The following is a 22,355-nucleotide window of genomic DNA, read 5'->3' on the forward strand; positions in this document are numbered from 1 at the left end:
TCACAGACATGAACATTAGACAAATAAAAAATCAGTCTAGATCAGTATGAGGACATTCTGTAATTTTTGCTGCTCAGTAGCACTACAAGAGGTTTTCTGAATTCAAGGAACAGAAACGAGCTGTAAGCACTGGTGAGATGAAAAAAACCATAATGGGAAATCTATCATTTTTATAACAAATAAATCTTGTTTTATGGGAAAACAGTGAATTTAAATCATATGCATGATTAAAGTCCTATCCATGTATAAAAGAAAGACAAACATCCAAAAAGTGATTTTTGGTGTGCAGGAATGATAGCTGTGAATGTTCAGAATCACACCTGTCTCTATACATCAGGGAAGGTTGTTGAAGGTATCTCCTGTGCATGTATCCCTGTCGTGCTATTTGGTCTAACCCCAAATTCCGTACAACAGTCAGACATTTAGTATTAAAAAGATCTGACAATTGGAATCCATTAAAAAGGTCATATTTTAATGCTTACAGAAAAACTAAAAAAATAAGCATATGCCAGGGTTATAAGAATTGTTTGACACCCATCCTTTAGATTTTCCTTAAAGAACTCTCAGACTGTGCAATTCACTTTAGATGGCCTTCCTCTGTTCTCAAAGGATGCGAGCAGTTTGCAGACCCTAAGCAGACAAGTAGGAAATGTTCAGAGTGCATAAAAGTATGAACATGTTTAATGAATAGTTTAAAATGTGGAGGTAAGATAAAACATGGCACAACAAGAGATTGTGTTGTTACTGTTGTGTACTGTTACTGTCTGATCTCTCACAGGCCCTTATCTGTTAAAACTGTTGCCTTACCATAAATTATTGATGAATATGTCATGTCACCCAAACTAAAATCAATTTTATCTACTATCTATTATCTTGGGGAGTTTATGAGCTATTTTAAAATCCCAAATGGAAGCACTTTATAGTGGCACTACAAGCAATTAATACTGATTTAGTGAAAGGATGCATTCAGAGTTATTCTTGCTAGCCAGAGATAGTTGTTTTGATTTGCTCATGGCACCCAAACTTACAAAAAGCTGAAAATCATTAATAACATCTGTCTTTTAAGTACAGTATACTGCTATTTTTAGGTTACATATACTGTTCAGTGCCAAGAAAATAATTTTTATAAACCCTGAATATAATTATAGGAATTACAATTTTTTTTACCATGATACTGTTGTTAAATCAAAACCAATATTTTCTTAAATATCCAAATGTAACTAAAGCATTCTTTCCGGACCCTATGCAGACGACACAATCCGGGTTAAAGTGAGGAAAACACGGGGGGAAAAGCATGCGAAGGGCCTGGAAGGAAAACAGGGGGCATGTCCATGGTGCGCTGCTGTTTGGGGGAGGTGTGGCTGAGGCAAACAATCCAGAGGTGAGTCCAAAAGAGGAATCCAAGACAGACCAGAGTCCAAAGCCAGGCGATCCACCCAAGACAGACTAGATAAAAACAAGAACCGGGTTGGGACCGGCACGGGAACGGGAACAGGAACAGAAACAGAAACAGAAACAGAAACAGAAACAGAAACAGAAACAGAAACAGAAACTAAAACCTTGACGGGGCCAGGCACTTCCAGGTCCCGGACTCGCCTGGTACGGGAACCAGAGCAGAGCCAAGGGATTAACTGAGCCCGCGGGATCCATCTTTTGGCTCACGATTCTGTCACGGAGGTCCGGACTTCAGAATTGGGATCCTATGCGAGGCTCTACAGAAAGGAAGGTTTGGGGTAGAGATGGGATGCTAAGACGTGGTCGAGTAGAAAAGCAGGGTCCAAAATCCGGGAAGGCGTCTAGGGTGCGTCGGTACCAAATCGAGAGGCGAAGGCATTGTCGGAGAGAAGCGTAGAGTCGAATTGCCGGGAATCAAACACTTGTAAATGTGGATTGGGAACATATCTACAAGTATGGAGCTCAGGGAGGAGATCTCAATCGTGAGCAAGGAAAGGAAGACTGGTGAGGGTTTAAATAGTGCTGAGAAGATTGGTGTGTGAACGTTTGGGGAGAGAAGAGCTTGTGGGAATGCAGGAGCGCTTGCATGCGCGAGTGCGATTCGTGACACCAAAAGGGCATAAATCCAATGCTTTTAAAACATACATTTCAAAGCTGTATGATACCAAAAAAATTATTAAGAATCTGAGCAAGCGAAATAATAATTGAACCCTTTGTTCTTTTAGCACAGGGTGTAATATCATCTGGTGAAATTGTGTGAAATTTCACATTGTGGATTGTCAAAGTCCAGATCTAAACCCGATTGAATTGTTGTAGGAGAACCTGAAAGCAGCTGTACTTGCACGAAAATCCTTAAATTATATTGACATGAAACAGTTCAGTAAGGAAGAATAGGCCAAAATTCCCAAAAACTGATGCATGAGACTGATGAACACAGGAGACCTTTAGCTGCCGCAAGTTACTGACTCTGTTAACACAAAGATATTCTCTAAATTAAATAATCCAAATTCAATACATTTTATTTTTGTGTTTTATATGTAATCAGACCATATTAATCATTTATTTTCGTGAAGATCTAATACTGTTCTCTGTCTAAAATATTCAAGAATCTGGACCAAACAAGGGGGTTTACAAACTTACTTTTTCTCAGTGCTGTAAGAGTCCACTACTTTTCGGGAGCATTTGTTTGCCCATGTTCTAAAGCCATTGAAATAGCACCTAAATAAAATTAGAACTAGGCCACATTTTGGCTCTCCGGAGCTAGAATCATATTTAAGGATTTCATTAATCAAACAGAACATCAGACCAGTTCCACAATGTTTCCATTACAAAGATGGTAGACATGCACAATGCAAAACTCTTCGAAACTACTCATTAGGCCTGTACAGAAATGTATCTGATCTACTGTCCAAAGACATGATGTTCAGTTACAGAGCTCTTTACTAAAAGAATAAACTTAAATGACAGTCATTGAGCAACCACTTAAACAGTTTACTTAGTTTTATGTAACTGCTTAATGCAATACTACTGAATAATGAGCTGAGAGATGCCAAATATAGCTCACCTGACAGTAACCTTGAGCAGTCCTGCTTAACAAAAATGGAAGATTAGTATGCAGAAAACCTGTGTTATAAGTACTGTTTTTTTTTCAATTTTAAACCAAAATAAAGTCACCTGAAATAAGATTAGTTTGCAGATGTTGGTGCACATAGTGCCTTATATAGTAGGTGCCATGAATTGATTAAGCACTGTCATACCCAGTAATGAAAACCTTGGATTATACGCTTCTTTCACTTTCATTCTACATTGTAGTTTTTTTTAATAAATATTGGAAGCATTTTGTTGAATGAAGCCATGGAGTACTTGAAAAAAAATAAAAACTCGCCACCGGGTATTTAGGACAGTTATTCTTCATTGGAAGGTAGGAAGTTGTAATGAACTCACTTGTATTGACTTGTGTCTACTGTATTGACATGTTTGTCACTTGGCTCTTAGAACAAGTGAGTCTTAGAACTCTTAATTCTACAGACACTGTGTCTGCCTTCTGAGCAGACAGTGCAGGTTCAATTCCCCTCATTCCATTCTATATGACGTTAAAGACAGTGATGTAATGGCCCAGCTGCTCCATCTAGTATGCTAGAGCCTAGCTCTTTTGTCTCAGCTGATGCTCTTGAAAAGCAATGAGAGGCCCAGCTTTGTTATGTGCTGAGGATAATTTGCTAGAAAATACACCTACGTGGAAAAGGATTGTTGCTTGTTCTCCCCATGTTTGTGTGGGTTTGTCCAGGTGCTCTGGTTTCTTCCCACAGTCTAAAGACATGCTGGTATATTAGTTGGCTTCTGGGGAAATTGACCCTGGTGCGAGTTTGTGTGTTTGTAACATGTGATGGACTGGCATTCTGTCCAGGATGTATCACTGTTACTCTGTGACCCCCTGTGACCCTAAATTGGATAAAGGAGTTAGAAATGAATGGATAGATACCGTATATATTTTTCCAATTCCAGGTAATGGTAAATAACACATACTTTGTGCTCCACCTTTTATTGTTTATTTTCTCTGTGGATTACATTACTCTCTCTCCACAGGTGGGAAACTTGTCTTTCATATCATTCAATATCTCAGAATTTTGGAACACGAGAAGGGTTAATGATTGGGAGAAATCATTAAACTCCTCTTGTCCTCTGGATTGCTTGTAGTTAATTGATCCTGGAATCTCATCCAGCCACTTTTGAAGGATTATAACAGTTTTTTTTTTTCCAAAGCACCATGCTTCTTTCAGAAAAGAAGCAGCTACACTTTCAGGCCTAAATTCATCTCCTTCTCATTTCTGACCCTGTGTCCAGGTTTCATTGTTGAGCTTCATGTAATCCCTTGAGTTGACTTTGAGGATTAGGAGAATGATTTTAGACTAAATAGAACCAGTTATTTTAGCCTGTCTATGTATGACATTCCCTCGAGGACAGGAATTAATGTAGTGGCCTTTCTCTGAGCTTTCTCTGAGCTCTGAGCTTTCTCTCAGCTTCTCTTCCAGAGAAGAAATATATTTTATGTGATAGGGTAGTCACAACTACAGAAAAAGAGTCTAAATGAGGACTTACTAGTAGTGCATTTTATTGTTTTAGAATAACCTCCCTCACATTATTTCACACTCTTCTCTTCATGTAAAAGCATCTTACTGGCCTATTCTGGAACAGGAAGCAGCAAAGCGTGTAAAATGGCAGCATCATGTGACTGAGCAAGACTGATATTTGAGTGCCCCTAAATCCATGTGCATTGTGCATTGTAGACTGACTTAAAACCCGCTTAAATTCTCTTTGCTTCTAGACTGACAGTAGCCTACTGAGTTCAGACATATACTTACAAAGAGGAATACTGATAACAAATATTGCATTTGTCTGTGCTTGTCATCACCATAAAATACTTTCCCGGTCAGAATTATATCCACCATGCCTGTTTTCAGGTTGAGTCAGTGTGCAAATCTACAGGGAGCAAGAAAAGGTGACATTTACTCACAACTAACCTAGAATTTGTGCTCTTCAGAGTTTGGAGGACAAACTTGTGAATGTTATCATCCTTTTCGCCAGGTTAACAAATATGAATGGAAATGGCTGAATCACAAAATCTCCAGCTAGAATAAAAAAACATATTATATAATCATATCTGTTACAAGTTGCTTGTGCCATTTTTTTTGTTTATTTCAGAATACACCTCTGCTCTTGTGCTAATTTAAAGTGTTGGGGAGGGCCAATTTGTTTTATACAAACTGTTAATCCTGATAAGAGATGTGTAATTTTGTTGTTCTGCAAAGTAGCCGTTAGCTTGATGAGTGTGAGGAGAAAACAAGTGCTGTTTATGACACAGCACACCTGAGAATGAGTCAATGACAATCTCATTGTTGAATATAATGGAGTAGCTATTACAACAGCTATGAATACTATGCACTTCTGTTTAAAGTTTGCAATTCTCAGTTCCCTTGTCACACAAAAAGGAGTTTTGAATGAAAGTTCAGGAAAAGGTCAAACCCTAACCTTGCCCACTTTCCACTCTCTTGTGCATTTGTGTCACTATTTCTAGTGCATCCTGCTGCACATTTGCACATTATTTCACACCCCTCACCTCACCCTTGCAGTAGCTCCCTGGCTCCTTTAAAGGGGAGGGGGGGGGGGGTTCTGATCCTCTCATCCATACAGAATGGTTGCCATTCTCTCAGTCAGTTGATTTCTGTCGGTGAAACAACCCTATTCAGATCATCAATAGGTTTATTCCATGGTGAAAAGAGAAGAAAGAAAGCACAGTGTTTTCTTTACTTGTTCCTTTACAGCCTGTGCATGCTTACAAAGCTTCCCACCTGAACTTATTAAATCACGTCTCTTACTCGGGCTTTATGAGCATTTGGCTGAACCACTGTATCATGATCTGGAATATAAGATGAGTTTAAGAAGGTAAGAGAGGCACATCTAGCCAAATCGGTAGTTAGTGGCAAACTGATCCAAGGATCTCATGCAGAGGTTGCTTGAAAGAGGCCTCAAGCCTTTGGGGAAAGAGGTGTATCCTGTTCTCAGTTTTAAATTTCACATGCTTTACCTGTAGTTTCCAGTTTTGGAAAGGTTTATATTTCACTGATCACTCTGAAGAACGTGGCTGGGTTGACTTTGTCAGTGCCTTTGAGGATTTTGAATGCTTGTATCAGGTATTCTCATAACCTTCTTTGTTAAAGACTAAAAAGATTTGTTTCTTCCAGGCTGTTACTGTAGGACATTCCCTTAAACTCCCTTAAGCTCCAGAATTTATCTGTGTGCTCCTGAATTCGTTCTCACTTGTGCACTATGCAATTTTAACAAAACAATTGCTTTTAACTATATATCCTAACATTTTGTCTATTTAATTGCCTTCCCACAATGTGCAAGATAATCTGTGAAGATAATCACACTTTTCAAGCCCAGTGTTTCATATTTTAGATAGATAGATAAGATAGATAAGATTTTATTGATCCCAAAGGGAAATTGATGTGTTACAGAAGTCCAGCCCAAGACAAGCAAAAAACAGACATCAGAATAGACGAAAAATTAAAATATGTACAGTAATACAAAATAAGTATAAAATACAGTAAATAAATAAAAATAAATACATAGGTGTATGCAAAATATGATCATAGTCACTGTAAAAAACAATAAAATATGTGCAAAATGTGCATAGGTATATACAGATTGAGTGTCCAAAAAGTACAATGGAGCAACATGCTGTCCATAGACGAGCAAATGAAGCCTAGGGCAGCGTTATACACCCTGACAGCCCTGGGAGGAAAGACCTGCGGAAATGTTCCCTTGATCACCGTAGATGGAGCAGACTGTTGCTAAAAGTGCTCCGCTGCCCAGTAACAGTCCCATGAAGCGGATGAGAGGTGTTGTTCATGATGGTTGTGAGCTTGGTCAGCATTCTCCTCTCAGCCACCACCGCCAGGGGGTCAAGGCTCATCCCCAGCACAGAGCCAGCCTTCTTGATAAGTTTATTGAGCCTATTTGCATCTCTAGTCATGATGCTGCTGCCCCAGCACACAACAGCGTGGAAGATGGCCGCTGCCACAACTGATTCATAAAAAATGTGTAGTAGTGTCCCCCACACACCAAAGGACCTGAGCCTCACAAGAAAATAGAGTCGGCTCTGACCTTTCTTGTGCAGGGTGTCAGTGTTACCAGACCACTCCAGCTTATCATCCAGGTGTACCCCTAAGTACTTGTAGGACTGCAACCCCTCTCACCCCTCCTCAGCCTGGATGGAAACAGGGTTTTATGTTCATAATAGGGAGTGCAGTATTAAAATAATTAAAATTAAAATTAAATAAACCTATGCAGTAGTTAATTTGAGGAACATGAGTTTTTTATACTTGCCACAGTTCTGATAAAAGTGTAATAAAATCAGAGGCACAACATGGACTCACATATATTTATTAACAAAAACAACTACACAATTTCTACAACATACGATATTAAACATTACACTATATACAAAACAAGCTGTACAGAATTCTAGCCCTGTAATTTGAAATCCTATGTAATGTCTTGATAGGCCAATTAAAAGAATATGACGAAGCCTAAATCTCCCTTCCTACAATGATGCCCAAATGTGAAAGGAAATCTATTCTATGCAAAGGATGCATTTCCACTTGGAGTGAATGTTTTTAGACTGAGGATTCCACAATAAAGTAAAACCAGAATTTCTTAAAGCATATAGGACAGCAAGTTCACTATAGCAAGGTTCAAATTATTTAGCCAGAATCTGCTCTCAAAGATTAATCAGAAAAAGTCCTCTCACGTGGCACAATCTTGGAGGAAAATTTGGGATTTTATGAGGAACTTTATCATAGTCCTTGATAATCCAAAGTCTAAATACAGAATATTGTATGTGTATTTATTGTTGTTGTTTCTTGTTGAAAGTGCTCTAGCAAGTCAACTGAGCCATCTACCTTTCTAAATCCATATTAATTATCTCTAGGATCTTATTTCCATGTGGGCAATCCTCTAGATTACTTCTAAAAATTGTTTCCATGACCTTACGTGAAGTGGAAGAAGAAGTAGAACTCCTACATTAACAATTCTAAAATCCAAGGTTACCACCCCTATCCTGACATATTGAGTTGCGTCAATGGCTTCTGACTAATATATCTCTTTTCCTTGAGTAGCATATCATAAAGTCCAGGAAAGCTATCAATCTTGAGGGCTTCTAGTGCCTTCTGGAGCACACCTGTGTCTTCAGTTCTAACATTTTTTAATGCAGAACTTTATCTTTTTAATGCTTTATGCATGTTGTTGTTGTTTTCTACTTTACTGAAAAGTGGGGTGAAATATTTATTTAGTACATCAACCATTTACATTTTGTTGTTTGGAAGTCACCCATTATTGTCCAATATACTGTAAATACATTGTATTGTATATACATGTACAGTAATTAAGTACTGTATGTGGTACTCCATCCTTTATGGTTATTGTTCTGATATATTACTGAAAGAACATTTTATTTATTTTAGCCTCTGTTTCAATATACCTTTTCATCTGTTCTGAACTTCCTGCATACAATTATCACATCATCAGCTCCTCTTATGACACTTTGATTTGCAAATTAGTTACTAACGGATGTCAAAGTGTCTGACTTAAACACACACCTCTTACAACGCAATTTCAGTTTTCTTCTTTGGAAACAATTAAGGTAAATTACTGGTCAAAATGACTGCTACCTTATCAATTTTGTAGCCAAACAAAATGGTCTTCATCTGGTAAGTTTTCCTTTAGGTACTGTATTCTGCCATTTTCATTCAAATAGATTTCCCCTTATCTTGTTAAAGAACTTAAATAACAAAAATACAGTCCTTACATCACTCACCTTATTTTAGTTAACTGTAATTCATGTATTGCACATGTAAAATTAGTCATTTGTATTGTGCCATTATTTTACAGACCATTAATGTTGCCAGCTATTGATAATGTGATATTACCCCATGCCTCACAGGAGTGACAAAACCCTTGTCTTGTCCATTTTTATTGAGTATAACATTACTCTGGGATAAAGATGTTTTAAATTGTACATTTGTTATAATATATTATATCTGATATACTGTATACTGTCACCTAAAAGTTAGAAAGTGTGCACTACTGCATATGTTAATCTGGTATCTGTGGTGTCTTGTGGCACACAGTCTTCTAGATCCAGAACTGTTAAGATACTGTATAGCAGTAGCTATTGGCTATGGACAGCTTTGAAACTGCTGTGTGAATTTATAATACAGTTTCCAATGAGGATAAGAGTTTGTTTCAAACTTTAACATCGCATAATTGTAGGTCTTCCCTTTATCAGAAACCCAAACTGAGATAAAACAAAGACAAATACTGTACCTAATTTTATCTGTAATTTTGTGTTGCTTTTGCCATGGCCCTGGTATAAAAATCAAGCAAACTCCTCATAACCCCATATGTCAGTGATATTCTCTTCATCAGAGGGCTTATGTCCGTCCACTGCCCACAAGGAAATGGTTGCCAGGGAGACACACCACCCTGAAAGAGGTTGCTGTCAGAGACAGAGAAGCCTTGCACATCTGAATGAGACTGGTTCAAAATTGTATATAACCTGCATTTATTTTTAAAAATGAAGCATAGAGTTAAAAGACAGCTCTACTCCCAGTTGCCTTTTCATATTCCCTGTTTTTTTATGCAAATCTGTTTACATTGAAATAAAATAGCTCTGCAGCTTTAAATGAGCACACTGCAATTTGTAGGAGCCAACTGTTGTGACTATGTTTTTCCCTCCCTTAGTGACAATGAAATTACAGCAACCATACTTGTGCTGTCATTGGTGGAAATCATCTTGGTGATGGCTTCTGATTGGGTATGGCCAATAGCTGTCGTAGCCCAATTACATTCTCTGTATCCAAGAGAATGAAGCATGTAGAGCTATTTAAATCCAGCCAGAAAAAGAGCATGATTGCTTATATGCACATTGTCATATATTTTAAAAAAAGCTGAAAGGTTACTATTCAGACAACCTGAAAGATATATCTTGTCAAACAGATTTACTACAAAGCAACATTCAAATAATTAAACACAACTTCCTAACTACTGTATGTGTAAAGCATCTGTGAACTCTCTTTCCAACTGTGCTGTAATTTGTAAATATTACTTGGAAAGCAACTGTAATATAGGCCATATGAAATATTGTACCCATTTACTTGTAAGACTGAACACTGACAGAGAAATTGTCTGGAGAGTAAGAATCAGGGCTGTCTGAGCGTTTCCAAAATCTATGAATTGTAGAGAACTATAGTGCAGAAAGAAGATGTGCAGCCCTTTTTATACATATACTCTTTATATTTAATTCTTGCTGCATTGTGATTGTCACAGTCACAACATATTTAGAACTACCATAGTCTATTTCATTTTCTTTCTTCTTTTTACCCTTTTTAAATACACATTTTATAACAGCAAACTATTCTTTTATTCAATTACTGTACTGTATTATATCTTATTTTTATTATTATAGATCATATTTCTAGTCACACTAGGGACCAAAATCTTCCTTTTCATGATTTTCTAACCATAATCTGCCTGCTTTTACAGAGACGACTTGCAACTCAGTATATTTCTGTGTCCTATTTGTGGTCCTCCAGTATTTTTAGGAGGTTCTTGAATGATAATGATCCTAACAGCTTTGCAAAGGAAACCAAGATCAGGGCAGGTAGAATGGACACTATTATGGTGATTTTCAAAGTTCTTGTTTCAGGACAAAGTCGGCAGTGCTTTTTACTGAAATTATTTCTAAAAATTTAAAAGAAGCAAATCTCACATAAAAATGACTTAGAGAAATATTTCACCCTGCAACTCACAACTGGCAACCCACTGAAGCTAAGCAGGTGTGAGCCTGGTCAGTACCTGGATGGGAGGCCTCCTGGGAAAAACTAAGGTTGCTGCTGGAAGAGGTGTTAGTGGGGCCAGCAGGGGGCGCTCACCCTGTGGTCCATGTGGGTCCTAATGCCCCAGTATAGTGATGGGGACACTATACTGTAAACAGGCGCCGTCCTTCGGATGAGACGTAAAACCGAGGTCCTGACTCTCTGTGGTCATTAAAAATCCCAGGGTGCTTCTCGAAAAGAGTAGGGGTGTAACCCCGGTGTCCTGGCCAAATTCCCCATTGGCCCTTACCAATCATGGCCTCCTAATACTCCCCCTCTATGAATTGGCTACATTACTCTGCTCTCCTCCCCACTGATAGCTGATGTGTGGTGAGCGTTCTGGCGCACTATGGCTGCCGTCGCATCATCCAGGTGGATGCTACACATTGGTGGTGGTGGAGGGGAGTCCCCATTACCTGTAAAGCGCTTTGAGTGGAGTGTCCAGAAAAGCGCTATATAAGTGTAAGCAATTATTATTATTATTATTATTACTTTTCTCTACCTGATCTCCTATTATAAATTTATAATTATTAAATTGGAATTTATTATTATTATTATTATTATTATTATTATTATTATTATTATTATTACACTTATAATACTAACTATATTTACTATAATGTGGTTGCACTCATTATTAAAAACATCCTGAGTGATGAATGACTTCAGGGATTTAATCCTGTTACAATGAAGGGGGGAAGACAGACGATTTTCAACTATTTAGATAATAGAAGCTTTTCCATTAAATGCAAGACAAAGGAACTTCAGAGTCGGGTGACTGTATAGATGTAGCCTGCTTCCTGTAAATCGAACCCATGAATTCATTAATATCTGTTATCGTTAACATCCAGAGCATTGAGTCAGGGCATTTTGTAGACCCCACAGCACTAATAATTATAGCAAAAGCCATCCTGGGAAATGAAATGCTTTTAATACTATTTGTTGTAAAAATGCCAAGCAAAAGCAACAATTTGGTTTACGATAATGAGTCACCAGGTTATTTTGTTGTGTATGCTGTTTAAATATCTTAAAAGAAAATTTCCTTAACAGGGAAAATGATAGTTTTATGATAACGATTTCCAGAGATGGTACTGTGGTTTCTGTTTTACAGATAAATAAGGTACCTATGGCACCACTTCTAAGGTATTCTTGATATTTGTTTTGTGTTGATGCTGTGCTATGGTTGTGCATTCACCTTTTTTCAAGAAGGCTGGCAATGGCATTGGTTCAGATGTCACACTAGATACTAATGTAAAAGGTCAGCTTTGAGAATGATAAGGTTTAATGCAAATGTGAAGGTGACATATACTGAACAATAGTCAAAATCATTCTATATTTGCCTTTTACTGCATTGCGTTCATTAATCAGAAAGGAAAAAAATGAGTTTATGTGACACTTTGGAAGGACAGAGAATGGCAATCAGCGGAAGGCAAAACGAAAAGAAAATAATTGGGATCAATCCTAATATTCTTCCATCGTTCAAAGTCTTCAGCTATCAGTTGAATGCTGTTGTGAAGAAACCAAACATGAACAGAAATTGATTTAAAAGGACTTCAATGACTACATGACTGATTGTGGCAGGATGGAATACAGGGCAGTAAAATGTGTAACCTTGTATCTAACCTTCACTAGCCAGTCAGAAGCTCTCAACTCAAATACAAGTCATTGAGGAACCTTCTGAATATGGGCAGCACAGAAATATCACATATATAGTTTTGGTGATCCATTGAGTGTCATGCACTTTAAAATAAGATAACCCATTTTTCCCAAATTTTAACTGTGATTGATTTTTAAGAGATAAGGGAAACCTTTTTTTTGTATGTATTTATAAAGTAAGTAAATAATAGTCTTTACCATAATGCATTGTTCCAATATAAATGTCATATTTATTTTGTAAATTAAGAACAGTATTTTATAGAATACATTTATTTTAAACACCCAACAGTGGTTACTTCACACCTTACTGGGAAAACATTGCAAATTGATCATATAAAAGCTGTGAGGTAAATATTCAAGATTCTACAATAAGAAAGAAAACTCGATGTGTTCAGGGAAAATAACACAGCACAGCCATTCCAAAAGTCCCTGACCACTTTTCATAGAAAATTAAGATTCTGTGTATAAATAGGTACAGTTAACCATAACTTATTCCTTTCCTTAACTAGTGATACCTAACTTTAGTCATAATAATCAAATTAATTCTATCCAAACATGTCTTGGAACCCAAACACAGATCCTTTCCTGAATTCAGCACTATTTCTTATCTGCAATCATATCTTTAAACATCACCATAGCATTAGTACAAAGTTAACTGGAACCCAAACCTTTGACCTGATCTTAACAAAAAGCACAACCTCTGATATTTGCCCAAGCCATCACCCATGTCCTATCACAAACAAATAGCCCTCATTCATGTTAAACCTTACCTTACATTTTCTCTAAACTAAATGATACTGAAATAGCTGAAACCCAATCCTAACTCCATGACCTTAGCAAACCCTAATAGTGGCTGTAAGCATTTTCATACTCATGAAATTTGTATCACAGTACATGACGCAAAAGTATAGAAGCTGCTGTCTCAGCCATCCATTTACCTATCTGCAGTATTTTCTAAAACACTTTGTACAATACGGGTGTTACACAACAGAAAACCAGGGACTGAGGCGGACGGGTTTTACAGATGTCTGCTCTTTATTGTGCATAACTCTTAACTGACACAGAATGGCATAAACCCGCCAAGGCACCTAAGTACCGTTAAGTGGTAACTCCCAAAACCCAAAGCGCAGCAGCGCCGTAAACTCCAAATGGACGCTGTGCGCGACATAACAACAGGGTTGCAGGGGGAGCCACAGCCTGTCCCAGAAAGCAACAGGCACAAGGCAGGACACTTAATATCTGGACTGGATGGGACACCAGTCCATCGCAGGGCGTGCGCACGCACACACACACAAACCAGGGCCAGTCTTCCCAGAAGTCAACCGACCTGCCAGCATGTCTTTGGAGGGGGAGAAAATACAAACTCCACACAGACAGTACCCCAGGAATTGAACCCCCGTGCCTCAGCATTGCAAGGCAGCCATGCTAATCACGGTGATTGACCATATAGCCTACATTATATATATTAAGTCTTTCTTTTCTGTTTTGAGAGAGGAGAATCCATGTAAGAGGGAAACCAGGCAACAGGAGGCATCATGTCATGAACAATGATTTTTATTTTTAGAAAAGGACCTTTTGTGAAGAAGTCGTTTGAGCCCTAATTTTGTTCTTGAAATGAATACTGATTGCACAATTAATCCATGAGCAGCCTCTGATTAGATCAAACTAATTTTATTGTAATACTCTTTTTATGAAGCTTGGTGACTAATCCAAGGCTTTCATTTTTGAAAAGCTGCACTGCGCGTTTAGGACTTAATTATGAGCTAAGGAATCAGCAGTTTTATGCACTGGCATGAAATGGGGACAAATGATTTATGAAAGCCATAAACTAATGCTGATTTTTAATCTCTGCACTGAGCTACTGTATAACCATTAAGCCAGGCCACTCTCTTTCTTTCATCAGCAGTGTCCAGCAACAAAGTATATAAAATAACAAAGCCCAAGATGTTTTGGGTCTAAAGCAGTTTCTTAAAAGGTGCATCAGCTTCTGAATTGCCCAACCAGAATATTTTTTTTGTTAAGTGATGTATTGTAGAAATATTGTAGAAATCTGGGAAAAGAGGGATGTATTTTCTAAGGGGAAGTGAATAGAGTATATTTTACTGTCACCAGTACTGCATATCTGTAATATTTATACCCTTCCCTTATTTCAGAAGAGTATAGAAACATCTCAAAGATCCTTAACACCGCTTTGAGCATGGTGATGGCATGCAAACTGAACAGGCAGGCAAGGAGGAAACTGGTTAATGATGCCAGAGTGAGGCCAGTGGTGACTTTGAAAGTGTTCGAGTTCAGTGGCTGAGATGGGAGAAAATGTCCACGAGTCATCGATATACAGTACTGGTCACCCCACAGAGGAGATTTGTAAGGAAACTACAGCAAAACATCTCAAATCCCAACAAAACACCTAAGTGATAATACAACATACAACAGTAACACAACGAACCTTTTGGTCTCTAAATGATAAGTGTTACATCAGACACAAAACCAGCACAGTGTGCCAAATCTTACGGGAAAACCTGCTTCAGACCTAAAGTGGGAATAAAAATTCACCTTCCAGCAGGACAATTATCCAGAGCAGAAGGACAAAGCTATTCTGGAGCGGTTTTAGAATAAGAAAGTGAATATCCTTGAGTTGTCACGTCAAACTTCTGACTTGAGTCTTATTAAGAATTTGTGGAAAACCTTGAAAACTGCTGGTCGTGAGAACAAAGATCTCAAGTGCTTCAAACTCCCTCTCAGCCTCTCAGGTACATGTATATTCCTTTCATATGTTTTACAATTTGGGGATAAGGATTATTTTATTTAATTATTGATTATCCTGCTTTGCATTTTTGTTATTACCTTTTTTCTCTTGTATTTCTCTTTTTCCCTTATGTGTAACAGTATTACTTCAGAGAGTGCAGCTCTGCTCTGCCCCTGCCAGAATTTGATCACATTCGCATGTGGGCTCACAACACAGGTGCACTCCCTGGACTGCGGCAAATTCTATGCCATAAAGTCAAAAATGATGAACAAAAAAGTTCAAATATGAGGAATGATAAGAAACACAGTTGCACTGTGTATTGTAATCGGAAAATAATAAATGGAGATTTATGACAATTTATGATAGAATTAATCAAAGAAAGCAACTTCTTTTCACATTGGGAGGAAATAAGCGACAGAAGTCATTATTTCAGTCATTAAGGTCTCCTTCCCTTGCATGACTAAGTACTGTATCTGGAGTATTTTAGTGTTTATTACTATTTATACCATTGAGTTGTTTGGGATGGACAAGAAGCAAAAACGTGCTCTCTTAGTCTCAAAGAAGAAATCTTTTGAGATCCACTGCATCTGATATCTCTTTCAAAAGGTAAAAAAAAAAACAGTTGAGGACATGGATAAACCTTCTTGTAAAAAACAATTCCACATGCTCTGCAAACTGGTAGTTACTCTGTAACCACTGCCTCTATTGGCAGCTCTGTCTTGTGCTTTTCATATCATAAATTATTTAAATCTCATAGCATGTCTATTTACATACTGTATGTCAGGTGTCTGCACATTTCAAATTGTCAAGACATCTTTCAATTTAAACCTCAAGCCAAGCACTACTTGACTGTGAGACAAAGTTATCAAACCGATTACCTCTCTCTGCATCATGAAAGTGAACTTGTATTTTCAGTCAACCACACATGTGCTGTCCCTCTACCAATTTTCTCAATGATGGCCCCCAGTGTGGGTCACATACAGGGGACTGAGCTCTGCCAGCAGCTCCTAACCACTTAGTGAAATTCCTATCAGGACAGGAAACTCATCTTATTTTCCAGGACGGGAGTTGTAGGAGAACCAGACCTTTTGTACTTCAAGGCTGTTTATTTTAACATACTGGTGGCCACACACAGGGACTTGAACAGAAGACCTTTTCTGTTTTAGACTGCTGAATGTGTATCACTTTAACTACAGATTAGTACAGTAATTTCAAACATACATTCCTTCAACAATATTGTTGTATTAATTCCTGAAAACACATTCTTTTTTTAATCATATCTCTGATTCATTGAGATGCATAGTATTCCACAGATGCTGGTGAATCACATTGGATGTTCAAATGCCACTGATGTTAGAAGACATTGCTTTCGTTACGAATTATAGATCTCCATCAGGACTTATTTTATTTAACCCTGAATTCCAAATTATAGCAACATTAGTACTATTTCAAATTAATGTTCCATAATACAAAATGGGTGAAATATACATGAGTGAATATATTAAATATTCCCAATTTAGACTGATTCCGGTTTACTCGTTAGATTTGCTGAAGACAACTGTCATGTTTCAAGGGAACTGAGGTGGTAGAAAGTGCTACAATATCTTAACCTAAATATTTGCTTTTAACCGGTGTCCCCTTTCAACACTGATTTACATTTCAAAAGTATATAAAATATGCACATATAAATTTATATAGTGTGGTACGCTAGATTTATCAAGAAGATTAAAATTAGGTTTTATTGACACTTGAATGTGATTCGCAGTGGTCACCGATATCGGGTTTAAAGTCTAAAATATGTTTTTCAAGTTTAATATCAGAAAATCAATAACGGCTGCAACTTCACCTGATTGCCTAAGCAACAAAAGTAAACGTCTCGCTAACTATGACGTCACCCGGTTGTCTATCACATGGTCAGCTGGGATCCAGGCAACAGCTTTCCACTCTTAGATCAACGCTTTGTTAAAAGACAATTCAGTGTTTTTTAAACAAACGCTGGTGAACGACAACAACATATTTTTTTAAATGGTGGTAAGTGCGTTTGACTATTTTTCTGCATTTATGTGGAATCTCTCTATTATCAGGAATTTTGCAGAAGTACTTCTACGTTTTGTCACGTAATTCTAAAAACCGCTATTTGAGAGTTAAGCAATAGACGAGCTGTATGATGACTCCTACGGGTATATTTTAGATGTAGACGCAACCTATTTAAATAGCTTCCAAACATATTTCGCGAGTTGACTTGGCTGCGCTGTCGCAGCGGCTGTGACTGCGTTGCTGTTGCTATGGCGACGCAGCCTGCGCGCGGTGCATTCGTGGGGGGATCTGCAGAGGTTTTGAGGAGGTGAGCGCCGTTCTGACCGCTTTTTCAATCTCAAAATGACTTCCCACAGTGACTCAGGTGATTATTGTTTGCCACCAAGTTGAAAAAGAAATGTTATACACGTCAGAAAAAGTAAAGACGCTATAGGTATTTACATGACGTGCTGTTTGGGCTCAGGTCAGTTACTCTACAACCCAGTGATGTACTGTACAGTAACTTGATTACTGCCTTCCGCTGAGTTAGGGTGCGACGTACTGTATAGCAGTAATTATTCATAGCCCTGTGGATGTAAACCCACCGTTGTGATTGCAATAAAATTTTAGTGAATTATTTAAGTAGCTTATTTGTTTAAAAAAATGCATTTTTAATCTAAATCTTTATTCTAGAAACGCGGAGTCTGATTTGCTTACTGCAAATAATACGTTTTGTATCTTTGATGATAGAAATATTCAGGTAAGCATTCTTATCGGAGGATATATTGTACAACTGATGTATCCAGTATGGAAATTGTGTTAATTTGAGGTCTACTAGGCCACAAACAGTTGAGGGGAGCTCTTAAAATGTTGTTTTTTTTTAATATATTTTAATATCAATTAGTGTTGAATGGTGAAACACCTGCATCGTCCTATAAAGGAAAGCTACTAAAACGCTTGCTGTATCACACATGTATTGTGCAGAATTAAAAAACTCTGAGTAATCATAATTGACCAAAAGGGCATGTCATAATGTTATTCTGCTAATTATAACGCATTGCAAGCTTTTAAAGTGATCACATTGCCGTAGGAACAGGTTTTAGTTTGTATTTGGTTGATAGTGTGCTATAAAGTCAGATATCGTTCAACTCCTACATCCCACGTTTAACCTTTCCAATTTAAACATTCATGTTGTAGCTGCAGGTTCTGTTTATGGAACCTGTTTTTAATACACTAGAATCTAAACTAGGAATGTCAGAAAGCTTGGGTTTGGATTTTGTTCCCTTCAGTTCCATTCGGGTGTTGGGCTATTTAACTGCACAGTTTTAATATTTCCAAATCAGGCTCTGGGGTATTTAATCCTTATTTTACTTTTAAATGAAGTGAAGTGTTTAGAAGAACCCACTGTACATTACCTTAAGAAACTTTCTGTATATGCTTAAGTAATTTGTTTAATTGTTTAACTGATTTTTCTAGTTGTTGCAAAAAAAAAAACCCAAACATACAGAAGACATAAGGCATCAATCACCTTTCAATCACCTTAACTGTTTCACTGTAGAATCTTAGGTTTATTACATTGTTAAATGTAGTCACTTGCTATAAATATATAACATTTCAATTTTTTTCTTGTATATTCAAAACTCAGACTGCGTTCATACAGCTTTCATTAAAATTAGGTCATTTCATTTATATTAAATGAAAGGCTCATTAATTTTTAAGGACAGTACTTAATAATCTAGGATCTACATTAAACCTTTTAATGAAATGCTTTGCTGATTTGCTGTAACATCACCTAAAGTGAAGATCCCTTTTTGACATATTTGCTCACATTCTGCATTTGCTATAGCAGAAATAGGACCCAAATTCTGTTTCATCATTCCTTCTACCTTCTTTGGAACAAGACGGTTTCATGGGTTAATATATCGAGTGAACACTTACGAAGTCATCTAACGAAATATGTAATAGTTAGGAATAATAATATTAAAGCCTTGTTCTTGATAAACAAGTCTTCTGTTCTAATATACTGTAACCAAATATTTTAACACTCACTGAAGGCCATGTCTTGACTTGTGATGGTATACAGGAGTATGCTAAATTGTTGGTATTTTTGATTGATTCTAGATATCGATTGCTTAAAAACATTATTAATTTAGTAACTATTTGAATTGCCAGCCATAATAATGTTAAATATCTCATTACCAATAGATCTCAACTAACTGAATTTCAATTATACACCTATCGTGCTGACAGCTAATTATTGGTGGACTTCATTCATTTAAAAACAGTTTTGACACTGAGAAATATATTACTGCAGAAGGTCGCTGTTTTTTTAATGGAATTCAGTGTTGAATTATTTGAGCCTGTGTCTCAGATTTCCCCAGTATATTTGACTTGTAACAACCTCTTTCCTAAAGCATTATTAAAAGTTTGTGTGTGATGGGAGAAACTAATTTCTTTTTTCAGAATAAATTACTGTACCTCAGTCCTTAAAAGAGAGTGCATAATTAAAATTCGTAATTCTTAACGCACAAGCATATCTTTTCCTAGTGAGTTATCTTGGTTGCTGCATATCTGGCTTGACAGCTGAAGGCCGTCCAACGCCTTAATGTGCAGTGTCTCATCATGACATGCCATTATTACTTTACCTCCATTACATCATCTCTGCAGTGAGAGGAAGAGTAATGCACAGGCATTTCGGATGGATTCAGTTTCATCATTGCAATACTTGACTCTGGTAGTGGACAGTTAAAAGAGGCTACTTTTTTAAATGATGTTTTCCATTCCGTTGAAGAAACAGAGTTTTTCTTGTCAGTACTTACTGTACCTTCACTATCCACATTTCAAACTTTTTTTCTTGCTTCAACAGTAACAGTGTAGTATCGAGTGCCTGTTGACATGCCTCGACAGAGTTAATGTGGTCTCACAGAAAACAATGGACGTTGATCAGTGCCAAGGCCTTATGTAATATGTGCTTTAGAAACTGCGTCAGTATTGTCAACACTGCGACTCCTTGACAGCTAGATTTCGTAGTTCCAGAGCTGCACAGGATTTTCGTTGCTCATTCCTTATTTCCCTTGGTCACAAAACTAAGCTTCTACACCTCTTTTGTATTTTTGCTACTGTAAGCAGCCTCAATTGCGTATAGCTACATAAACATACACAATATGTTAAAATTTCATTTAAAATGTACGATTTACAGAGATTTCATTTCCAGTGACTATTGTTGCCTGATTTCTTTCTAAATGGATTGAGTTTAATTTCTTTATATTTATTATTTTTTACACAGTTCCCCAATCAGACACACTGGTAGAAATGTACAGTATGAGAGATTAAGTATCCAAAGTTCCAGCCTATATTCAGAAATGTATATGAGCTCTTTGACAGTTCATATAGTTGGAAACTACCCAACCCTTGGGTTCAGCTTATAAATTGCATTAATATCACCTAACAACTGTGCAAGTATATGCTAATTACAGGATGGCATGTTTATTCTAACAAAGGAAACTGTACAAAAATCATCATTTTATTTCTGTACAGTAAGTTACATATTTGCTGCATTAGCATTAAATGCCAGATTCATTTCATGTGAACTATCAATGAAATATTATTGTATCACCTTAACATGCATGTCACTTGAAAAGAAAACTCTTTTAATTAGGCTGGAAAGTAATACAGGAATGCCTGCATGCATTAGACAACAAATCAAATGTTGCGAGTAGTAGTAGTATTAGTATGAACCACTTTTAATGGTACTTCTGACCTTTGCTGGAAACCTTTAATAAAGTAAGTTGCAAAATTCAAAGATGAATTTCCTGTTCTGTCCCTAGGTCTTGCTTTGGAATCAGTAGACTACCAAAGCTCAAATATGTCTTCGGCGGAAAAGAAGTTTCAGAAATATGAGCCTTTTTACTTGAGCCCCTCACCAAGGAGGAAGACAAGTGCTGAGATCATCAGTGAGGCCCGGAGGTCTCTCCGGACAGTCAAGACGCAAAGGCCCTTCACACCCAGGTATGAGGAGAGGCAGCTGTTTGGACCGACCTCCTGTCGAACTTCTGCGGACCGACCCCCTTCGTCTTTCAGGTACTGTAAGAAAAAGGTAGTCGAGTTTATCGTACTGTGATGTGTGCCATCAAAAAATGCTAGAGAGGAGTCTGGTACCCCTCTTGCTTTGCAGTGGTTATCTGCAAATCTGCAGATCTTTGTTTTGGAGTATTACAAAACATAATTTAATTTAAAATTAGCCATCTGTTCATGAATTTAGCACCCAGTCAAATGGAGTTTCTGAAGAAAGTTCAGGAGGGATGACAACAGTCACTTCAAACAACCATGGTTGGCAGTAGTTAGTAATCAATGCTGACATCATTTCCTCACCTAAACATTGTAAATGATACACTGTACATAATCCTCTTCTCTCCCTCACATACTGTATGCCTTTTTGCATCTCACCTCCACATGTGCAGTTGTCCCTTGGTCACTCACTCTGCATGGGGGTCATATGGGTGGGAGGTTAGCCCTCTGCTAAGCAGGTTGAGCCGAATTTACTGTGACTAAAACGCTCTATAAACCTTTTAACATGCTTAATTCTTAGGGAGCACTCACCCTGCTGTCTGTGTGGGTCGTAATGCCCTACTTGTAAAAAAGGCGCTGTTCTTTCGATGAGAAGTAAAACTGAGGTTCTGACTCTACGTGGTCATTAAAATTCCCAGCTTGCTTCTCGAAAACAGAAGGGTTGTAGTAACCCAAGTGTCCTGGCCAAATTTGGCCCTGACCTTTACCAATTATGGCCTCCTTATAATCCCCATCTATGAATTGGCTTCATTACTCTGCCCTCCTCCCCACTGATAGCTGGTGTGTGGTGAGCGTTCTGGCGCACTATGGCTGCCGTTGCATCATCCAGGTGGGGCTGCACATTGGGGTGGTGGAGGGGAGACCCCATTACCTGTAAGCACTTTGGCTGGCATGTCCAGAAAAGCACTATATAAGTGCAAGGAATAATTATGATTAATAATCATTTGGTGTTGTTAGACCCAGTGAACTACAGATTA

The 22,355-nt window shown here is 37.6% G+C and overlaps 1 protein-coding gene across 6 annotated transcripts in view; it reads left to right on the plus strand.

Moving 5' to 3' along the window:
• Window positions 1–1,360: 1,360 nt before the first annotated feature.
• The window catches only part of armc2 (armadillo repeat containing 2), a 110,096-nt gene continuing 89,101 nt past the window's right edge, over window positions 1,361–22,355 (plus strand). For 2 of the 6 annotated variants that reach the window (XR_015935421.1, XM_088625774.1), the window contains exons 1-2: window positions 17,594–17,695; window positions 21,138–21,390. Coding sequence is in view for 5 of the 6 variants with exons in the window: in XM_088625774.1 (XP_088481900.1) it covers window positions 17,674–17,695; window positions 21,138–21,390 (275 nt within the window). In the remaining variant the exon portion in view is untranslated. Of the gene's footprint in view, window positions 1,382–17,180; window positions 17,326–17,500; window positions 17,696–21,137; window positions 21,391–22,355 lie in introns of those variants that run through there. The other 4 variants (XM_088625777.1, XM_088625775.1, XM_088625776.1 and 1 more) reach the window with 4 other exon arrangements.

The sequence above is a fragment of the Lepisosteus platostomus genome, chromosome 3 (genome assembly GCF_059453375.1).
Source record: "Lepisosteus platostomus isolate fLepPlt1 chromosome 3, fLepPlt1.hap1, whole genome shotgun sequence".
Taxonomy (NCBI): domain Eukaryota; kingdom Metazoa; phylum Chordata; class Actinopteri; order Semionotiformes; family Lepisosteidae; genus Lepisosteus; species Lepisosteus platostomus.